The 20,777-nt window shown below is 38.2% G+C and overlaps 3 protein-coding genes, 1 long non-coding RNA gene and 1 pseudogene across 4 annotated transcripts; 2 read left to right on the forward strand and 3 right to left on the reverse strand.

Moving 5' to 3' along the window:
* Positions 1–207: 207 nt before the first annotated feature.
* LOC117621602 lies at positions 208–2,504 on the forward strand. The gene is made up of 4 exons (XR_004584927.1): positions 208–930; positions 1,691–1,765; positions 2,054–2,087; positions 2,184–2,504. It is a non-coding gene; the product is annotated as an uncharacterized LOC117621602 (long non-coding RNA).
* Positions 2,505–3,954: 1,450 nt separating this feature from the next.
* Positions 3,955–6,712, reverse strand: LOC117621601 (ankyrin repeat-containing protein At5g02620-like). Its single transcript, XM_034352171.1, has 3 exons — positions 6,212–6,712; positions 5,668–6,083; positions 3,955–5,288 (listed from the first exon to the last, which is right to left on the reverse strand). Exons 1-3 carry the CDS (start codon positions 6,534–6,536, stop codon positions 4,113–4,115), a joined length of 1,917 nt encoding a protein of 638 aa, XP_034208062.1. The 5' UTR covers positions 6,537–6,712; the 3' UTR covers positions 3,955–4,112.
* A 1,463-nt stretch (positions 6,713–8,175) lies between these two features.
* LOC117621032 lies at positions 8,176–10,259 on the reverse strand (annotated as a pseudogene).
* Positions 10,260–11,624: 1,365 nt separating this feature from the next.
* Positions 11,625–14,349, reverse strand: LOC117621600 (ankyrin repeat-containing protein ITN1-like). Its single transcript, XM_034352170.1, has 3 exons — positions 13,853–14,349; positions 13,323–13,738; positions 11,625–12,982 (listed from the first exon to the last, which is right to left on the reverse strand). Exons 1-3 carry the CDS (start codon positions 14,301–14,303, stop codon positions 11,873–11,875), a joined length of 1,977 nt encoding a protein of 658 aa, XP_034208061.1. The 5' UTR covers positions 14,304–14,349; the 3' UTR covers positions 11,625–11,872.
* A 2,096-nt stretch (positions 14,350–16,445) lies between these two features.
* On the forward strand, positions 16,446–18,410 carry LOC117620592. The gene is made up of 4 exons (XM_034350705.1): positions 16,446–16,581; positions 16,777–16,879; positions 17,644–17,792; positions 17,958–18,410. Exons 2-4 carry the CDS (start codon positions 16,780–16,782, stop codon positions 18,033–18,035), a joined length of 327 nt encoding a protein of 108 aa, XP_034206596.1. The 5' UTR covers positions 16,446–16,581; positions 16,777–16,779; the 3' UTR covers positions 18,036–18,410.
* Positions 18,411–20,777: the final 2,367 nt, after the last annotated feature.

Below are 20,777 nucleotides of genomic sequence, written 5' to 3' on the forward strand. Positions count from 1 at the left end.
GTGTGTCGACGAGGAGTCGGGCCCCTAAAGTGGGTGGATTGTAACATCCCACATCGATCAACGGACATGGGGTGATGTGCCTTATATCTACATGCCCACCTCCATCTAGCACGAGGCCTTTTAGGAGCTGAAAAATTATCCGAATATTTTTTTCCATTTATACTCAAAACAAACCTGAGAAAGGGAAAAAAAAAGTGATGTCTTCCATAACCAAAGAAACAGATGGCTTTCCGGAACCCTCTTCTAGCCAAGAAGAGTGCCCTGTAGCCAGATCGGGATGTCTTGTCCACAGAGCATCAAGGGTGCGTCGAAGAATAATCGCCTTCCCTCTTTGAGGTGTTGGATCCTGTTACCGGATTGTGGACAGTCCTCCCGAATCCCCCTTTCCTCGTTGGTACTTGTATGACTGATAGGGTTCTCCTTTTTGACTGTTCTTGGGGCGACAAGCTCGTTGTTATGCACTGGTTGAGAATTTTTTTTTTACATGTTTGACACCCTTCAAAATAAAGGAGGATGTATCTGGCATCATGGACATGGAGGAGGAACTTGGACTTGTCACTGGTTTTGCAGAATTCAACGACTTTCTAGTTGGCATCCCTACTGGGGAGACAGATGTTGCTTTTCATTTGGATCCAAAGGGCATCTCCAAGATGGTTGGGGAGCTATTTGAGCTTCGGAAGGTTTTGTGTCCTTTCTAGCGTACTCCTCAAACTTCGTCTCCCATATGAGTGGTGATGATGGCCTCATGTGCATAATGAGTGGTGGCTGGGATCCGTGGGATTAGTATTGTGTATGCGTAGTGGTGTTCCAACTGCTCGTTACAAGCCTTGCTGGTGGTGATCAATTCCTTGTCAGTGCACATATAAATGCCTTTGAAAGTTATTATTTCAAAGAGCCTGGCGATCCATGTCTCCTCCCAGTTGCTCTTAGGTAAGAAATTATTATAAGTCCCTCAAACAAATATTTTCTTTCGGTTTAGTTTTTTATTTTCTTATGTTGAACTTGTATTTTCAGTGTTTGTATGTATCTCCATTGTGACGAATGTATATTCTGTTGGATGGCATGTAACTCAAAAATGTTAATACGGCTGTGTGACTTGGCAATATTCTGTTCAGTAAATTGCATTTGTTAGTGCAATTTGAGATATTTGTAGCTCCATTGATTCTTAGTTGTTATTCTCTTTCGTTAAGTTGTCCCTTACGAGGGGCTATCCTTTCTCAAAACAACTTCAACTATTGACTGCTACGCATTTAGAAGCTTGTTACTAGGGAGCCTCTTTCCACGAAGTGGTAAGTTTATCCCAGGTGTGAGAGATTGTTTTGTGAACTTTGAAGGCATGTCAAAATTAAGGGTTGCTGAAAGGAATGGAATCCTATCTTATTCTTTAAATGCTCAAATCAAAGTGAGGGAGTAGATTATTATTGCTTGTATTAATACGTACTACGTTGTATGCCCTTCTTGTTCCCAGTATCTTTGCCTCTTTATCAAGGTTTAACATGGTGAAAATCTGAGTAGTTTGGATTTGGTTTTTTATCAGCCTTAGTAGCATTCTTAACAATTGACCCTAAAAGCATGTGAAGCAGCTACGTACAAGTTCAAGCAAATGTAGTTTTGATAGGTAATTATATTACATCTATCTTGTTGTAATTTTACTTAATGCAAAACTTCTGGTGTTCTTGTTGTTTTACAGGCTTGGTCGTGCAGACAAGCATGACAATAAGGCTGATGTAAGTTGCAAGAAGGAAAATCTTCCTGAGTTTGATAGGTTCGTACACTCTGTATGAAATCTGAATAGTTTAGATTTGGTTTTTTATCGGCCTTAGTAGCATTCTTATCAGTTGAGCCTAAGAGCCTGTGAAGAAGCAGCTACATAGAAGTTTTATTAAAGCAAACAAGCCTAGTTTTGATTTGTAATTATATTTGATATATCTTGGTTAATTTTACTTGATGCAAAACTTCTGGTGATCTTGAGCTTGATAGGTTTGTACTCTGTGTATGCAACGAGTAATAAGGCTGATGATTTATTAATCGATGTTGTTTCTTTTCTAAAAAGGGAGCGTGGAAGCACTGATCAAATTGAAGACCAGGTACCTTTTGATGTTGATTAATGGCTTGCATGCGATATTTATAGTTTTTCTTTTGTGACATACATGCTGAAAATTATTGGTTTGATGTAAATGAAGGAGACGAAAAGAAGCTGCACAAAGCAAGCCTACTAGTCCTCTGCCTCAAGTTGATTCATCTGCAGCAGCAGCTCATCGCTGAAGATATTGTAGGTAAACCAAGCGTAGAATACATACTATTTTGGTTTCATTGGATGAACTCGTTTTGTTTTTAATCTATTTGTTGTACGTGTGCAAATTGAATGGGTTTGCCAAACCATACACTAGCGGAACAAATATGATAGTCTTGTTTTTTGGATAAGGCTATTGTCTAAACCAGTATAATTTACTGGGGATTGAACTTGGGTGCAAAGGAATGGATGGTTTATCTTTTTCTTGTAATTGCTATTTCTTTTCAATTTTCTTTTATCAGATTTTAAATCATCCAGGCTCGAATGAGTAGTGGTTCCTTGAATTTCAGCGAGTCAATGAAAAACCAGATACATAAATCCACGATTTGATGTACAAATCACTTCTTCCTATTTCTTTCAAACTTGTCCCATTCAATCTCATTTGGGCCTCTTGTTAACTGCAACTCTTTTTACTTTGTTAGTTTTAGAAAACTATTAAAAACAAGTGGCTTTGGAGCACCTCTTTCAGAAGTCTCCAGTGCTGGAACCAAGGAAATATAGATTGATCAAACACACATGGAGGGATACAGACCTTTCCTTGTTAGATAGGGAAGGAGCTTTTTTTCAGCTATTGTTGGCTGTGCCACGAAAGCTGGGACAAAATATTTCCGGCATACTCAAGGCTTTGTATATGGAATTTTGCATAAAGTCTAGCTACTGGTATATGAATATTGCATTCAACAGAAGCAGGAAACATGCAGCAACACAATTGTATTTTACAAAGCACCTTCAGGGGACTTAGAGTAGGGGTGGCAATTTCGGATACGACCCGATACACGACTCGAAACCCGCACGAGAAATTAGCGGGTTCAACCCGCACGATAAAAAAACAGGTCAATTTCGGGTCAACCCGTTCTGACCCATTTAATAAACGGGTGGGTTTCGGGTCAACCCGCTAACCCGCTATAATACCTATCTAACCCGTTTATTAAACGGGTCGTGTCACGGGTCGTGTCAACCCGTGTACAACCCGCTAACCCACTAAAAAATAAAGACAAATGGAGATTTCAAAACACACACAAGGGGTTTCGAACTCCTACCATCTTCATTTCTCTCAAACACCTTATCCACCATGCTACAAACAATTTTGTGATTTTATAGTATACCTTTTGATATTTATAATGTTTCTTTTTCTTTTGTGTTTTCCTTTCTTTTCGGTCTCTCTTCTCCTCTTCTTTTTTTTTTTTTTTTTTTTTCGTTCTTTCTTCTTCTCTCTTTTCCTTTCCTCTTCTCTCCTTTTTTTTTCTTCTTTCTTTTCTTTCTCTTTAGTTTTCTCTCATCTTTCTTTTCTCTTTCTTTCCTTCAATCTTCTCTCCTCTCTCTCTCTCTCTCTCTCTCTCTCTCTCTATTTTTCTTTCTTTCTTTTCCTTCTCTCTTCTCTCATCTCTCTATCTTTTTTTTTTCTTTCTTTTCCTTATATTTTCTCTACTCTCTCTGTTTTTTTTTAATTTAAATTTTTTCGGTTGTGGGTTTTGTAACATGCATGTTATTATTTATGAACCCGTTACACGACTCGAAACCCGCACGATAAAAGACGACCCGAACCCGACACGACACGTTTATTAAATGGGTTGGGTTCGGGTTGAGCATTCTTGACACGTTTATTATTCCGACACGACACGAACCCGACACGACACGACCCATTGCCAGCCCTAACTTAGAGTCACCATACCTCAACTCTATGGCAATCTTTAGGTTAGATAAACTCACAATCTCATTAGAGAAATAACCTTTTCTAAGCAAAGCTTATAGCAAGTACATCAACATGCTCACAAAGAGATTTCAGGTGATTGCAAAGCATAAGAGGAAAACAAAAGCTTCAGTATGAGTGGTATCCCTGATTGTAGGTGCTCTCAACATCTGAGTTTGGGCTTCCCATTTCAGGATCCTCAATAGCCACCCCTCTTTCTCTTCTTCCTTTTCTCCACTTCGACTTCCGCAACCAATGATCAACTAGCATTACACCTAGACCAATAAAAGCTGTTCCGAGAGTGCCAATGCTCACAGCCAATAAAGCTACAAGCACTGCTTCTTTCTTCTGACTATGCGGCATGATCACCCATGTTGCTGCAACATAAGCTGTCGCCATGAATGCCACAGCTACCCACATGACCTTGTGAGCATACGCCATTAGTCTTATCAATGGCTTTCTCCGATACGGGATGATACTTACTAAAACAACGACTATCGCCAGCGATGTGAACAATGCAACATAATTGCTTATTGCAAAGACCTTATAAGCAGTTGTTCTACCTGCAATTGACTTCCCCTTCATTAATCGGTCCTGATAGACACCACCAGGGGGGTTGATACCAGCAGCAAAAGTAACTGTTGCAATCAAAATGGCAACTAGTGTTATAGTGTTCCTGGCATTTTGTAGTGCCTCTGTATATACCTTATGATGTTTCCTTCGAGGGTTATAGAAAATCTGACTCAGTTCGGTCTGGTGCCTCTTGCTAGGATGCTTGTGTTGCTGCACAATGGTTGGCAACAAGGGCTCTGCATTTTGTGTTTCAAAATCAAATCCCTCCCCAACTTGATGTTGAGGTGATGACTTGCTAGATTGTGGAGATGGCAGCTTAGGAGATGACTTGCTAGATTGCGGGGATGGCAGCTTAGGCGATGACTTGCTAGATTGAGGTGATGGCAAATTAGATGGCTTTCTAGACTTGGGTGGTGATAAACTAGATGGGGTCTTGGATGCAGGAGAAGCTACTTCATTTATAATGGCTAACTGCAATTCATGCTCTTTAACAAATTGAGCTCTTTTCTGCATGTTTTCAAGTACTACTGACTGAGCACTGCCTGTTTGTAATTTTGGTGAATGAGATAACAGCTCAATCCTCGTTTCGCCTCCTGACTTTACAAGCATAGCTCCAAGACGCCGATTTTCTACACTGTCCTTGGCGTCATTGAGGATGTCAAGTGCTGTGATTCCTTTATTGTTCCGAGAATTAAGTGCCACTTTTTTTTTGCTGATTAGGTACTCTGCTATCTGAGACGAGAAAATATCAAGTTAGTTAAAAGCCATGTTTGGACAGGCATAACAAATCTGATGCAAGAATTTTGCTGTCTATACTTGTAAAGAACAGGAGGCACACGCCACTTAGATCTTTGTTTCTCCAACAAATTCAAAACTTAGTAATGGATGGAACCATAAATCATTTCCAAAATATTACCAAGGGAAAAGGCCACACAAACATTAAAATCAAGAGACTGGCATGGCAGAGACAGAACTTTTCATAAACTACAAGTTCTTTTGTTGAAAGTCTTTATTCATTTGTATATGACTTGTAAGGTTATATGGTTGTAATTAGTATCTGTAATAGCTTGCGATGCAAGAAAGTCTATAAGGATTTGGATGCATATCTGACCTTATGTTGTGCTTCAGAAACTGCAAGATGTAAGATGGTGTTGCCATAAATATCTCGACAATCAAAGAACTCGATATCATTGCAGACATGGGTCAAGTACACCAAGGCATCATATCGGCCATATCTCACAGCCAAGTGAAATACCATCTCTCCGGCTTTTGTGACAATTTGGAAAGATGGTTTAGCCATGGACACAAACATTTGAAGGACTGAAACTTTGTAATTTATTGCTGCCAAGTGCAGTGGTGTGTGACCATTGTTATTGTGTTGCTCAGCAAGTTTTGGATCAAGCCTCAGGAGCATCCAGGTTATCTCTCTGTGTCCTTTGCTGGCTGCATAGTGCAATGGCGAATTTCCATTCTCGTCAACCATACGAGCAAGGTCAGGACACACTCCGAGCAACTCTTTAACAACATCTGCACCAGAAACACTTATTTCATTATACATAGAAACCAAAATTAAGCTAAAGCAAATTAAGAAATTGGGTTTTTTTATTATTTTAAAAATACAATTAAGTTTTGTAAGAGAGAACTTTACTACTTACCTATTTGCCCACCAGAAACAGCCACATGTATACATGTTTGATCAAATCCATCTTTGCCTGAACCAAGCATCCCAGGCTCATTGAGCAAGGGCTTCACCATATCAAGGTGGCCATGGCTGCAAGCCAAGGAAAGTGCACTCTTGTCTTTAGTGTTAAGCTTGCTAGCTACCACAGGATCGGCATCCAGTAACAGCTTTAAGTCCTCAGCATTCCCCGTTCGACAAGCTTCATGCACTTGAGTCTCCAGGTCCTTGTTCTCATCTTTTCCTTGCTCGAGATTTCCTTCCTTTTTCTCAATTGCCTCTTTGTTTTGGGACAAATTCATTGCAAGCTTCAAAACCTCCTAGTTCTTTTTTTCTTTGTTTGAGAACTCTAACCACTGGAGATACTTGTAAAGAAGTACACAGGGGGGGAAAAACAGAAGGAAGATTCTTTGAAAGTTTGCTACATGTACTGGGCAGGACACAGAAGTCGGTAAACGTTGACAATCTAATAAGAGGATGTAAATGGTGTCGTTTAAGTCGTCCCTGCATCTTCTGAGAAAATTCTTCTTGGAAAATGTTCTTTAAATATTTACAATCATTTAAAAAAAAAAAAAAAAATCAGATGGGAACAATGGGAGTAACCGAACTGAATTTCTTATTTAAAATTTTTTTTTTTTAAAAAATAAGCTGTTGGAAATGGGGGTTTATAGAGAACGACATTTTGCGACCCCACAATGCATGCTGTAGCCAATTTGGAAACTTCGTTAGTCTCATTCAGTGTGGACATTTATGGCACGTTTCTTTCTAAATCACACAACCGCGTAAAGTTTGAAGAAAATATTATTGTGATAATTAATGGAAAGTAGGAGCCAAAAGCCTTGACTTTTTTAGCTTTGCGCATAAACTTTATCTATATTTTTCTTCAACCCTCACCCAGCTTGCTGCCTTATTGCCCAACATTTTGGTCTTTTGGAATGTTTAAGTTATTTAACCCTTACTAAGATTAGATTACATCAAATGAATAACGAACAAGAGTTATTTACACTAATAACCCCTTGAGGTTTCAAAAATTACACAAACACCCCTTGAAGTTTCAAATTGTTTTCACAAAACCTCTTTATGTTGATTGTTTTGTTCGTCCCAAAATTGATGTCATATATAAAATAAAAAAACTTATGCAAATGACAAAATTAACCTAAATGAATGTATGTGCAATCTAATCTCAAAGGCTACCTTTGTCATTTGGAGAAATTTTTTTATATAATCATCAATTTTTGGAAGAACAATCGATGAAAATGGGTTTTGTGAAAACAATTTGAAACCTCTGTGGATATTCGTATAATTTTTGAAACTTCAGGGGTCTTGTGAAAACACCGAAAACCTCAGAGAGTGTTAGTATAAATAACTCAACAAAAAAAAAATATTAAAAAAAATACGTAGGGCTTTCTTCCTAGAGATAGATCCATTTTCACTATGCAGGACACTGGTTGACTCTTAGCAATTGCTGTCCACCTAGCCAACTGTGTGGCTAGGTGAACAATCTTGTGGCCACATATTTACATGGTCGGAAACGGGAAGTCTATGCAAATTTCACCCCATCCGACAAAAAACGAAAAAACCACCCTTGAATTTCCGTTTTCATCTATGTTCAGGTTTCTGGGCCTGGCACTCAATTTATGCTGATTTCACGCTTCATGGATTCACAACCTTTCAACTTTCGATCTATACATATGAAAACTATATTTTTCTTGAAAACCATGTAAAGCATTTGCAGGATATATGCTGATATTCGGCTGAGGCTTGAAGAGCTGATATTCTCTAAAATAATCTTATTTTCATTCAATGAAACAATAGCTAGGACATTTGCTAAACAAAATCAAGTTAACAGGTTTGAAAGTTTTGCACTAGGACTATTTGTTATCAACACAATAGGCCTAAACCTCACTATCTTTTTCTCAATCTTTTGGGAGGTGAAAACATTCAGAATGAGTGGTATCCCTGATCTTGTGAGCTCTCAACATCTGAATTTTGGCTTCCTGTTTCAAGGTCTAAGTTCGATTCCCCCCTTTCTCTTCTTCCTTTTCTCCACTTTGACTTCCGCAGCATGTGATGAACCAACATTAGACCTAGACCAATAAAAACAGTTCCCAGAGTGCCAATTCTTACGGCCGGTGAAGCTACACGCACCACTTCTTTTTTTTCAAACTATGTGGCATGATCACCCATGTTGCTGCAACATAAGCTGTTGCCATGAATGCCACAGCTACCCACATGACCTTGTGAGCAACTGCCAATAGTCTTATCAATGGTTTTCTCCTGTAGGGGATGATGCTGACAAGAACAACAACTATCGAGAGTGATGTGAACAACGCAATGTAATTGCTTATTCAAAGACCTTGAAAGCTGTTGTTCTACCTGCAATTGCCTTCCCCTTCATTGATCCTTCTTGATAGACACCACCAGGGGGGCTGATACCAGCAGTAAAAGTAACCGTTGTGATCAAAATGGCAGCTAGTGTTATAGTGTTCCTGGCATCTTGTACCGCCTCTGTACTATATACCTTATGATGCTTCCTTTGTTTGTGATAAAGAGTCTCACTCAGTTCTTGTCGGTGCCTTTTACTTGGATTCGTGTACAGTTGTTGGCTTGTGGGATGACCTGCTACATTGTGGTGATGACAGATTAGAAGACTTTCTAGACATGGATGGTGATACACTTGAACTTTATGGGGTTTTGGATGCAGAAGAACCTATTTCATTTATATTGGACAAATGCAGGTCATGCTCTTTAACAAATTGGGTTGTCTCTGGCATATATGGTCTCAAGGGGAGTCACTGACTGACCATTGGCTGTATCTACCTTTGGCATTATTTTACTTTTACCTCCTGCTTGCATGAGTATGGCTCCAAGATGCCTATTTTCTCAGCTGTCCTTGGCCTTGTTGAGGATGTCAAGCGCCGTGAGTCCTTTATTGTTTCAAGAATTAATTTCCACTCTTCTTTTCTTGATTAGGTACTCTGCTATCTGGGATAAACGAGAAATATTGATTAATTAAAAAGCCAAGTTTAAACATGCATAAGTAATTATGATAAATAATTGTTCCTATGCTTACAAGGTTTATGTGGTTGCAACTCATATTTATCCTAAGTACGTGCTCTCAATTGAACCTATGGACATTGCTAATACTCTTTCATATCTCACCTTATGTTGTGCTTCAGAAATTGCAAGATGTAAGATGGTGTTACCATAAAGATCTCTACAGTCAAAGAAATCGATATCATTGCTGACATGAGTTGTCAGGTATACTAAAGCATTGTATCTGCCATATCTCACAGCCAAGTGGAATACCGTCTCTCCAGATTTTGTGACAACTTGAAAAGATGGTTCAGCAAGCAATAGAAACACTTCAAGTACTGGAACTCTGTAGTTTATTGCTGCCAAGTGCAATGGTGTGTGACCATTGTGATTATATTGCTGAGCTTTCTGAGCAGGTCTTGGATTGAGCTTTAGAAGGGTCCAGGGAACTGCCCTGGTTATCTCCCTTTGCCCTTTGCTAGATGCATAGTGCAAGGGCGAATTTCCTTTTTCGTCACTATAAGCGCAAGGTCGGCACAGACACTTAGCAGATCACTAACAATGTCTGCACCAGAAATACTCATTTCATCAATAATACATATACATACAAACAAATTAAGTTAAGCCCATCTAAGCAAGTGGACCTAACATTTAATTAAAATGCAAGCTTTCATGTCAATTCATTAGGGTTCATCAGGGTCCAAAATTTCAATGAGTGAACTCTTATACTTACCTATGTGTCCACTGGACACAGCCACAAGGATTCATGTTTGATCAAACCCATCTTTCGCTAAACCTAGCTTCCCGGGCTCATTCAATTGGAGCTTTACCACTTCAAGGTGTTCATATCTGCAAGCCAAGTAAAGTGCACTCTGCTCTTTCCTGTTAAGCTAACTAGCTACCCCAGGATTGGCATCCAGTAATAGCTTTACAATCTTGGCATTCCCTGTTTGACAAGCTTCATGTACTGAAATCTCAGAAACAACCATATCAGCGTGCAACTCAAAAATTTCAGACACCGTGTGAAGGTGTCGAAGCTTTGTCACAGGGTGTAATGGTGTGTTCCAAGTATCAGCTTCTCTTTACTCAAAAATTCATTCACTTTCTTCAACTAAGCTAATAAATGTTGGTATGTCATTTCTCTCAATTGCCTCTAAAAGCCTAAAATCTATTGTTGCCTCCTTGTTTTTGGACAAATCCATTGAAAGCAACTCAGTGCAAGTGGAACTTCCAAACACCTAGATATAAGAAAAAGGAAGCTGCTTTGAATGTTTGCTACAAGTACAGAGCAGGACACAGAAGTTGGTAAACGTTGACAAAGAAACCTAGGATAATAGTGTTGCGTCCATAAAGTTGTCCCAGAATCTTAAGAGAAAATTCGTTTTAGCAAGAAAATCTTTACAAGAAAAAGCAAAAAAAATGAGTCTTTGACAGCAAATGGAATAAAGAAAGAAGTTAAAAAAAAAAAAAAAAAACTAAAAATGAAAAGCAACAGAAAATGGGGTTTCTAGAAAACCACATTCGGGACCGAATGCAGCTGGGAAACTTCATTTGAGTCTCATTTCAGTTCTTAATTAATGGTGCAACCTCGTAAACCTTGAATTAACTGTTCAATGAACAATATATAAACGCAGGTGAGCCAGACTTGAGCAATTCCCAACTTGACTTGTTTAGGCTTGTCAATAGTGATCATGATCAACAAGACTCAGGACAAGCTTGACATTGATGAATTCTTTTACCTTTATTTATTTGATTTTTTTTGTTTTTTGTTTGTTCAGGGGAGAGCAATGTGAGAATCAGGCTCTTACTTTGAATGTGGGGTAGATGTCATCCATCTTTTTCTATTTCCATTCACCAACTTTAACATCTTAATCTTAGCCAGAGTCATTTTATGGGTTTGCTGTCTCATTGCAAAACAGTTTTTGTTCTGTTGGGAAATTTAAACACTAATTGATATTAAATTGCATTAAATTACATGGATGAAAAGGTGTATAAGAATATGTTCTAGAGTGATCTATAAATGACTTCTTCCATCTCTCGTGTTCATAATCATGATTCTCTAATTCAATAACATAAGTATCTACCATTTGTGCACTCGTCCTGAATTTAATTTTTATTTTCCTGCCTTGTCCTGCCATTCGAACTCTGCCGGTCTTAAAGCTTTGTATATTGTTGTCAACAGAAGCATGAAATCATCTAGCACAACAATGTATATATAAAGGAGGACCTTGAGGGGGACTTAAGATCACACTGTATGAATTCTTTTCCCAGCAACATCCTAGGTCAACTCAAACTCTAACTGAGAATTAATCTTATTTTCATTTTCAAGTAAAGAAAAGAAAGAACGGCTAAAGATAAGCTTAACATAGGAAGAAAGAACACTGTACAAAAACAATCCAACTGATGCCAACATTTTCTACTATGACTATCAGTTATTCACACACTAGGCCTCGGCCTCACTACAAGTTACAACCAATAGTTCAAATACAAAATACGGAAATTAAATATATCACATGATTCACATCTGTTCATGTTACTATAATCAAGTATATCTTACTTGAGAACCAGATATTCATAGCAATCCTTCCGGAGGAGGAAACAATCAGTATGAGTGGTATCCCAGAGTGTAGGAGCTCTCCACGTCTGAGTTTTGGCTTCCCATTTCAGCGTCTTCATTAGCCTCCCCTGCTTCTCTTCTTCCTTTTCTCCACTTTCGCTTCCGCAGCCAATGATCAACCAGCATTAGACCTAGACCAATAAAAACTGTTCCCAGAGTGCCAATGCTTACAGCCAGTAAAGCTACAAGCACCCATTCTTTTTCTAAACTATGTGGCATGATCACCCATGTTGCTGCAACATAACTTGTTGCCATGAATGCCACAGCTACCCACATGATCTTGTGAGCAACCACCAATAGTCTTATCAATGGCTTTCTTCGATATGGGATGATACTGACAAGAACAACAACTATCGAGAGCGACGTGAACAGCGCAACATAATTGCTTATTGCAAAGACCTTGAAAGCTGTTGTTCTTCCTGCCACTGACTTCCCATCCTCCTGATCGACACCACCAGGGGGGCTGATACCAGCAGCAAAAGTAACTGTTGCAATCAAACTTGCAACAAGTGTTATAGTGTTCCTGGCATTTTGTAGTGCCTCTCTATATGTCTTATGCTGCTTCCTTTTGGGATCATAGAAAATCTCACTAGGGTTCTTGTGTTGTCTCACAACAGTTGGCAATGGGGACTCTGGCGTTTGTGGTTGATAGTGAAGTCCCCCCCATATGTCATGCCAAGGCGATGAGTTCCTAGATTGTGGTGATGGAAGCATAGGTGAAGATCTGCTAGATTGGGGTGATGGCAAACTAGATGACTTTCTAGATAGGGGTGATGAAAAACTAGATGGGGTCTTGGATGCAGGATGAACTATTTCATTTATAATGGAAACCTGCAACTCATGCTCTTTAACAAATTTGGCTCTTTTTGGCACCTTCTCAAGGATTGACACTGATTGAGCACTGACTCTATCTACTTTTGCTGAATGTGATAACAACTCAATGCTCCTTTTACCTCCTGCTTTCACGAACAAGGCTTCAAGACACCGATTTTCTACACTGTCCTTGGCCTGGACGAGAATGTCAAGTGCTGTGAGTCCTTCACAGTTTCGAGAATTAATCTCCACTCTTGTTTTGTTGATTATGTACTCTGCTATCTGGAACAAACGTGAATATATAGTTAAAATCCATCCTTGAACATCCATGAAAAATATGATAAATGATTTTGTCTATACTTGTAGAACATAAGCTGCGAATGATATTTCGATCTTTGTTTTTGTGATAATTTTAAACAAATCTAAACATATAACGAAGAGGGGACAAGACCGCAGAAACACAAAAGTCCATGAAGAGACTACAAGATGCAAGTAAGACTAAGAGAGGTTCCTGAATCATGGACTCTCAATGGCACAAAATTTAAATTAGTTCCAGCAGTTCATGTTCTATATTCCTGGTCAGAAACCAATCACCATTGTTTAATGCAAATTCATATCTCACCTGATTCTGTGCTCCAGAAACTGCAAGATGTAAGATGGTATTACCAAAACGATCTCGACAATTAAAGAGATTCATCCCATTGCAGACAAGGATAAGGAAAACTAAAGCAGCATATTGACCATATTTCACAGCCAAGTGAAATACTGTCTCTCCATCTTTTGTGACAAATTGAAAAGATGCTGGAGCCATCAAGACAAATCCTTCAATGACTGAAGCTCTGTAGTTTATTGCTGCCAAGTGCAATGGTGTGTGACCATTGTTATTGTATTGCTGAGCAAGTTTTGGATCAAGTCTTAGGAGCATCCAGGTCATCTCCCTATGCCCTTTGCTAGATGCATAGTGCAATGGTGAATTACCATTCTCATCAATTGCAGAAGCAAGGTCAGGACACACTCTTAGCAACTCTCCAACAACATCTGCACCAGCAATACTGATTTCATTAAACATGTACAAAGTACGTGGATTGACTGAAAAGTTAACTAAAACGCAAATTTACATGTCAATTTGAATGAGAGAATTTTACTACTTACCTATGTGTCCACCAGACAGAGCCACACAGATACAAGTTTCAAGCCCATCTTCCGCCAAACCTAGCATCCCGGGCTCATTCAGTAGGAGATTCACCACATCAACATGGCCATAGCTGCAAGCCAAGAAAAGTGCACTCTTCTTTTCACTGTTAAGCTTAGTAGCTGCCCCAGCATTGGCCTCAAGTAACAGCTTTAAGACCTCCGCATTCCCGATTCGACAAGCTTCGTGGACTGGAGTTTCCAGGTCCTTATTCTCAGCAGCAACCATATCAGGCCGTGACTTGACAATTGCAGACACCATGGAATGGTGTCCAAATTTTGACACAAGGTGTAATGGTGTGTTGCAAGTATCAGCTTCTCTTTGCTCAAGAATTCCGTCATACTTTTCCACCAAGCTAATAAATGTGGGTATATCATTTCTCTTCACTGCCTCTACAAGCCTTGTATCCATTGTAAACGTTCAAAAGGTTTCCCTTCTTTTTTTTTTTTTTTTTTTAGTAAAGAGGAAGATGAGTACACAACTAATTTCCAAACAACTATATAGAGGAAAGAATTGGAAGGCACCCTGCAATTTTGCTACAAGTGGGAAAGGCAGAGAAATTGATAAAGGTTGACAAACAAGTAAATGCTTAAGTGTGAAGGGGGGCGCACGTGGTTGGATGGCTTGACTTTTTAAATGCATCTCAAAGGATTGTGTTCATAAATAAAGTTCTCAGCATCTTCAAAGAAAATTCATGTTGACAAGAGTCGAGATAAACAATACTTGCAAAACTTTAAAATTTGCATAAGACGAAAGAAAAAAAAAACCAAAAAAGAAGGGTCACTGCTTGCCCCTCCTTCCTTAGAAGAACGGAGACATTCATTTTTTCTGCAAATCACAACTTGATGCATATATATATATATATATATATATATATATAACAATTCATCAAAAGTACAGAACGAAAAATTTCTGTACACAAATCAAACTGTATTGGCAAGAAAGAAAGTAACAATTCCTACTTCGAGGGTAAGGAAGCAAGTATTTTCCAAAAAGAAGCCATAAGCTCAATGGTAGTTGTTGGTTTGGATATGATATTATGATGTAATTGGTTACGTGTGCCACATTGTCATCCCTTCCATGTTCACTGCAATTTCAGTGATGGAAAAATGATTTGCAGCAAATGGGAGGAAAATGAAGCGGATGAAAATGGGGCTTCTAGAGAATGACAAACACTTGGGGCCCCAATTAAAGCATGTTAATCACAAAAACGCGTTAAGTATTAGAAAAAGAAACACACAAGAGACAAGAGACAGGAGACAGAGAGAGCACTAAATACTACTTCAACCATTAGATACTTCATGTCTACTTCATCAAAGAAAAATTTAAGTAACCCTACCACCCCCCAAAAGGATATGATATGTCAATACATTTGAGAAGAAATTGCATACTGTTTTCTATTATTTACAATAATGTGGCCGTGTACATTCGCAGAATGGAGAAAGAAGATACTCAGTTAGCGTTGCAAAAGCCAAACCAAGAAGGCATTTCGTAGTTGTGTAAGCAAAAGCTCTAAATTGTCAAACCATGGATTTGATTTAGAAGTAACTTGAGTTGAGTCTCTTGACTTGGGGGTTCTGGAAAAAACATTGCCAAAGTTTAGTCAACTTAATTAAAGTAACAATTTAGGGAAAAATAAATAATATTAGGGAGGAGATAGTAATCGAAGACTCGAGTAACTACTTCAGTTACAAGCTTCTTAAAAAAATAAAGAGTTTAGTTTAATGAAAACTTTGATTTTACTGGACTAAAAAATGTACTTATTACAAGTTACAACAGTCACCACCGATCAAGTAAGAAGTGAAAGGTCTTGTAACAAAAAAAGTAACAAGTGAAAGGGGTTCGAATGTGGACTTGAAAGCGGTGATTTTGCTATCTATCATTTAACATGTACCCTTCGTATCCCTTGTCTCTTTGTAGAAGCCCAAGACAAAAAGATAAGACATTGAGGTCCGTTTGATTTAAAAGGGGTGCTTCTACTTCCATCTCTTATATTGATTTCTCTACCCACCTTACAAAGTACCTAGTGCTTCTCCACTCATTCTTTCTTTTGCATCCCCACCGATTAGGGTGTTCTTGGGACTTCAACCCTAATGGATTAGGTATGAAGGACAAAAATTGAGTATGAGGACAGATTTGGGGAAATTTGGAGTACGGTGTTTAGGGCGTATATGAAGACTCATTTCTCTTTCATTCGAATCACAATTTAACATATATACAAAAATAATATATCATACACAGTCCTGATCTCTTGGACCACAGGAGTCCAAGAGATTGTGGTCACCCACCGTTGGATATTAATCCAATGGTTCAAAATGATATATATAAATGCAATATGACATAAATGATTATTACCCGATTCAAGTCAACCGTTGAATTTACATCCAACGGTGAGTGACCATAAATCTCTTGGACTACAGGGGTCCAAGAGATCAGGACTGATATCATACATACCAAACTGTGACGGAGAAAAAAAATAAATAAATAAAGTGGGCTTCTAATGAAAACGAGGCTTTTCATGGGCCAATTTTAGTGCTTTTCCATAGCCCACTTTAGCGGAACAAACACTAGCCCATACCGCATCCCGCCCAACCTCCCGTTCCTCTCCTGTAACCAAGCCCTCTCCGAAGTCTCACGTACAGAGTCAGTCTCAACCGATCTTTTCAGCTGCCCTCCTTCAGGTAATCGGGTAAGTTTTGAGCTTTATCTCATTTTCTAAGATTTCCTTCTCTGAGTGACACAGTGTCAGTTCATTCTCTTCCATTGCTCTGTTTGCAAGGTTTTTGGATTTTCAGTGAGCTGAATTCAGGGTTTATGCGTGTGTATGTGTTCAATTCTTCTATATGTGCGTGTGTTTGTTAATTTGAACATTTCTATTCAACAGAAGATGGCATGGAGGCAAATATTATTCAGCACAAGAGCTATTTTGGAACCATATTCAACAACCGGGTCTGCCAAATTCTCCACCAAATCAAACCCATACCTAGGTAAGCAAAGATTTTGCTTTTAGGGTTTTGATACGTATTTGTTGATCCTTCAACATTTCTTTGGTTCCCAAGCAAATGATAGAGAATAAGATTTCTGGGTTTCATGAATTTAGTGATTTGCATTTCTTCAAATTTAAATGATACACTGTCTATGTGGCTAAGTAGCTAGGTGGCAGTAGAGGTTTTGTTTGTATGCTGAAAAATTGAAGAAGAGGAAAGAAATGAGAACATAAAGTTTGGGTTTTTGTAATGCTTTATATTTAGGTTTTGATAGAAGTGACAAGCTTTATTGATCACTTCTCCAAAAACAATAATGAAGAATGGCCCAATGTGGTTTGGTATGCTTATGTTGCCTCGCCTGTATGGTTGCTGAGAAAGTTGGGGACATAAAGAATGGCAAGTGAAATCTTGGGCTTTGTAAGTTCATGTTTCTTGTTGATGTAACTATCTATTTAATGAATAATTTTTCTCTCGACTACTAAACATCCGATTTGGGTTCTGTTTTGTACCTTTTCTTTGCAATCAAGAAATTTTGCTTTATTCTCATCCTGTTACTAAAAGATTGAGAATGTTGAAGGGAATTGAAAGTGATTAATTTTGTGTAGTAGGCTAAAATGGGCCAGTCTACGTGTCAAAGTAACAACCCTTTTTATTTATTTAAATGAAATGGAGGTTTTGTTAGAAAACTTAGAAGAGATAAACTTCTGGACAATAGGTTCAGGGGAAACCTAAAAATTGGGTTTGTGTGGTTGTTTTTCTTGCAGTGAAGGTTGGAATACCAGAGTTTCTGAATGGAATTGGCAATGGTGTGGAATCCCATGTGTCCAAGCTTGAATCTGAGATTGGTGATTTCCAAAAGCTGCTTGTCACTCGTACTCTCAAGCTGAAGAAACTTGGCATCCCTTGCAAACACGTAATCAATCTCTGAGTTTATCACTTACTCTACAGACACACACACGCCTGCTGGACATTAACACATTAAAGTTTCTGTCTTTGTGGTTCATTTCATGATGACAATAATTTGATTACTTCATACAGACATTGTTTAGAAATCTGATATCTGATTTCCCGTTTGCAGAGGAAGCTGATCTTGAAATACACCCACAAGTATAGACTTGGACTCTGGAGGCCTCGAGCCCAAGCGGTCAAATCGTAGTTAGATTAGGAGTGGTGTGTCATCCACACGAAGATTTTGTCTGCTGCAAGATGTTACTGGCAGACACTTTATGTATGGAGCTGTGAAAGAAGAGAGTTTGTGCGGTCAAGATATTGTAGTCTTTCTTCACCCTTATTTAAAGTTTCATGAGAAAGCTTATTGAGCAATCTACCTTGGTAATTTCACCAGCCCTTGCTGTGTCTTTGGTGTCAAATTGTTGAAACTCGTAGCAAATGGTTTAGGAAGCCTACAAAATATGATGGTATTGAAGCCTCAAGTGTTTCGTGGTTTGTTAAACCCATTATCTGTTTTCAACATACATTATTTCAAAATGTCTTTACTCAAATAATAAACAGTACATACTAATTTAGAAAATACATTATTTAAGTTATAAATGCATGGGCAACAATTGTTCTACAGCCTTCTATGAATACAAGTTTTTGGATCCCCTTCCAACCATCACAAGCTCAACTGCAAGCAAACAACAAGCTAGCAATGGCCATCTCCGAAATGAAGAACAAGATGCCAGGCCAGGGTTAGCAAAGACTGCAATTGCCAAAATACTCAAGAGAAGTAATTTACAAGTCAAATGCTCCAAACGCCGGTGGGGGCTCTTCTTGTGTGAGCTTTGCACACTTTATGGGTTGAGCTTGCAATTGTAGCCTTTTCTCCTTCCAATAAGCCTTTTCTTTTGACCACTCTCATGTTGACTCCATATCATTGACCGTTTTTTGAGTACTCAACAAATAAGAAAGAAGGGAGCTTCTAGCCAACAAGGTCTAGCTTACTAGAAAGAATCTTGACTTGCAAATCAGTGACTTCATGTTTGAATCCCATGATACCATGACAGTGTGTGTATGAGAAGAACTTTTCTCCCCTTTTTGTATTAACAAAAAAAAAAGAAAAAAGGGAGCATCTATAATGAGGGGACTATATTGAGAGGTTCAAAACTGGCCATCTAATAAGCCCTCCTTATAACCTCTTATTAGGCCATCGCCAACCCATCAAGCCAAACCCAAAAAATAGCAAATTTTAGCCCAATTCTTCTCCCAATCCAAGAAAAATAAAGGGCTAAAATTTGGGAAAACTTAAACTTGGGGCAAATACTAGTCCTGCTATTGCCTAAACTAGAATTTTTTTTGGTGGACCCCACACAACCATGATACAGGCCATTGTGCAAGGAGGTAACCATGGGGCATGCATTGCTAATGCTGCAGAAGCTGTCGCGAATGGTGTCACAGGCTGGTTCGCATAACTTTTTTTTATTTTAATTTTTGTTATTATTATTCCAATAGTAAACCAAATTGACTATCCATATTAAATCAAAACTATTTTAAAGGTAAAAAAAAAAAAAAAAAAAAAAAAAAGATCCAACGCCTGAAATTTAAATCCAACAGTTAAAATAATATTTGAAATTAATCTAAATCATATCCAACCCCAAAACTCACTCCAAACTTTATAAATACCCACCTATTTCTCAAATAAAATTATATTTATGGAATTTCAATTTTTTTAGGTCAAATTGTTCAAAAGATTAAATTATGAAGTTATTTAAAAAGATTAAATGAAGAAAAGTTATCCATGAAAAAAAAAATAGACTTGAGCCATTCTTAAGTAATTTAATAAAGTTGCAGACTTAAAATTTGAGTCGGATTGGGGGAAAAATTGGTTTGAGTCCAGATAAATCCCAAATAATTACTATTTGGAAGATAAAAATTTGGATTTATGACCAAATTGTTAGAGTTCAATGTTTTCAGCAGTTTGGATGTTTTGGGAAGAAGGAAGAGATCACAGAGAGAGTATGAGGAAGAGAACGTTGCTCTTTGAAAAACTTTAGATTTCTATATTTCATATTCCATTGTTCATGTATATAAGTATGAGTGAGAGAAGTGAGCTGCTTCTCTAACTGATTTACAAATGAATTAAATCCTAGCCTTTGATTCTATCATCCTATGAGATGATCCCACTTGTCATAATCTGACACTTAGATCCTAGGCAAGATAAGAGACCACTTGGACTATGATCCAATGGCTCAAATTACATCAGAAAAAAAAAATAAAGCTTATAAAATGAAATAGAAAGGACTTTGTGACTTTGGCTCTAAGGCATTCAGCTTAAGGGTTTACACATCAACACTCCCTTCTAACCCTTTAGCTGATTTCACACCAAATAGGTCTCTTAGATACACAAAACGATCCTTGGACAAAGCCTTGGTTAGTATGTCTGTAATATGATCTTCTGTTTTGCAGTAGATTAGTTCAATCTCCTTTGCTTGAATAGCTTCTCGAATGAAATGAAACTTTCTGCTAATATGTCTGGTTTTCTGGTGGAAAACTGGATTCTTTGCCATTGCTATGGCAGAGGTGTTATCACACAAAATTGGTGTACCTTCCACTTGTTCCTCTCCAAAATCTTCAAGTACGAACCTTAGCCATTTAGCTTGTGATGTTGCTTCAGCAGCACTAACATATTCTGCCTCTGTAGTGGACAAGGCTACTGTGTTTTGTTTAATTGATGCCCATGAGAACATACCAGATCCTAGTGTGAATGCATATCCTGAAGTACTTCTTCTATCATCTTCACTTCCTGCCCAGTCACTGTCACAATACCCAATCAAGGTAGCTGTCTTCCCTTTTATAAATTCTATTCCATAGTCAAGTGTCCCTGAATATATCTCAATACCCTCTTGGTTGTTCCCATGTGTTTTCTAGTAGGATTATGCATGAATCTAGCAAGCAAGCT

The sequence above is a fragment of the Prunus dulcis genome, chromosome 3 (assembly GCF_902201215.1).
Source record: "Prunus dulcis chromosome 3, ALMONDv2, whole genome shotgun sequence".
NCBI classification, from domain to species: domain Eukaryota; kingdom Viridiplantae; phylum Streptophyta; class Magnoliopsida; order Rosales; family Rosaceae; genus Prunus; species Prunus dulcis.

What these genes read in the sequence shown, in the direction of transcription:
- LOC117621601 (XM_034352171.1), bottom strand. Translation starts at nt 6,536, where the DNA reads ATGAATTTGTCCCAAAACAAAGAGGCAATTGAGAAAAAGGAAGGAAAT. An exon ending in TGTTTCTGGTGGGCAAATAG is followed by an intron (nt 6,084 to 6,211) that starts GTAAGTAGTAAA and finishes TTTCTGGTGCAG; the next exon opens with ATGTTGTTAAAGAGTTGCTC. An exon ending in TTTCTGAAGCACAACATAAG is followed by an intron (nt 5,289 to 5,667) that starts GTCAGATATGCA and finishes TTCTCGTCTCAG; the next exon opens with ATAGCAGAGTACCTAATCAG.
- LOC117621600 (XM_034352170.1), bottom strand. Translation starts at nt 14,303, where the DNA reads ATGGATACAAGGCTTGTAGAGGCAGTGAAGAGAAATGATATACCCACA. An exon ending in TCTGTCTGGTGGACACATAG is followed by an intron (nt 13,739 to 13,852) that starts GTAAGTAGTAAA and finishes TTGCTGGTGCAG; the next exon opens with ATGTTGTTGGAGAGTTGCTA. An exon ending in TTTCTGGAGCACAGAATCAG is followed by an intron (nt 12,983 to 13,322) that starts GTGAGATATGAA and finishes CGTTTGTTCCAG; the next exon opens with ATAGCAGAGTACATAATCAA.
- LOC117620592 (XM_034350705.1), top strand. Translation starts at nt 16,780, where the DNA reads ATGGCATGGAGGCAAATATTATTCAGCACAAGAGCTATTTTGGAACCA. An exon ending in CAAATCAAACCCATACCTAG is followed by an intron (nt 16,880 to 17,643) that starts GTAAGCAAAGAT and finishes TTTTTCTTGCAG; the next exon opens with TGAAGGTTGGAATACCAGAG. An exon ending in TTGGCATCCCTTGCAAACAC is followed by an intron (nt 17,793 to 17,957) that starts GTAATCAATCTC and finishes TCCCGTTTGCAG; the next exon opens with AGGAAGCTGATCTTGAAATA.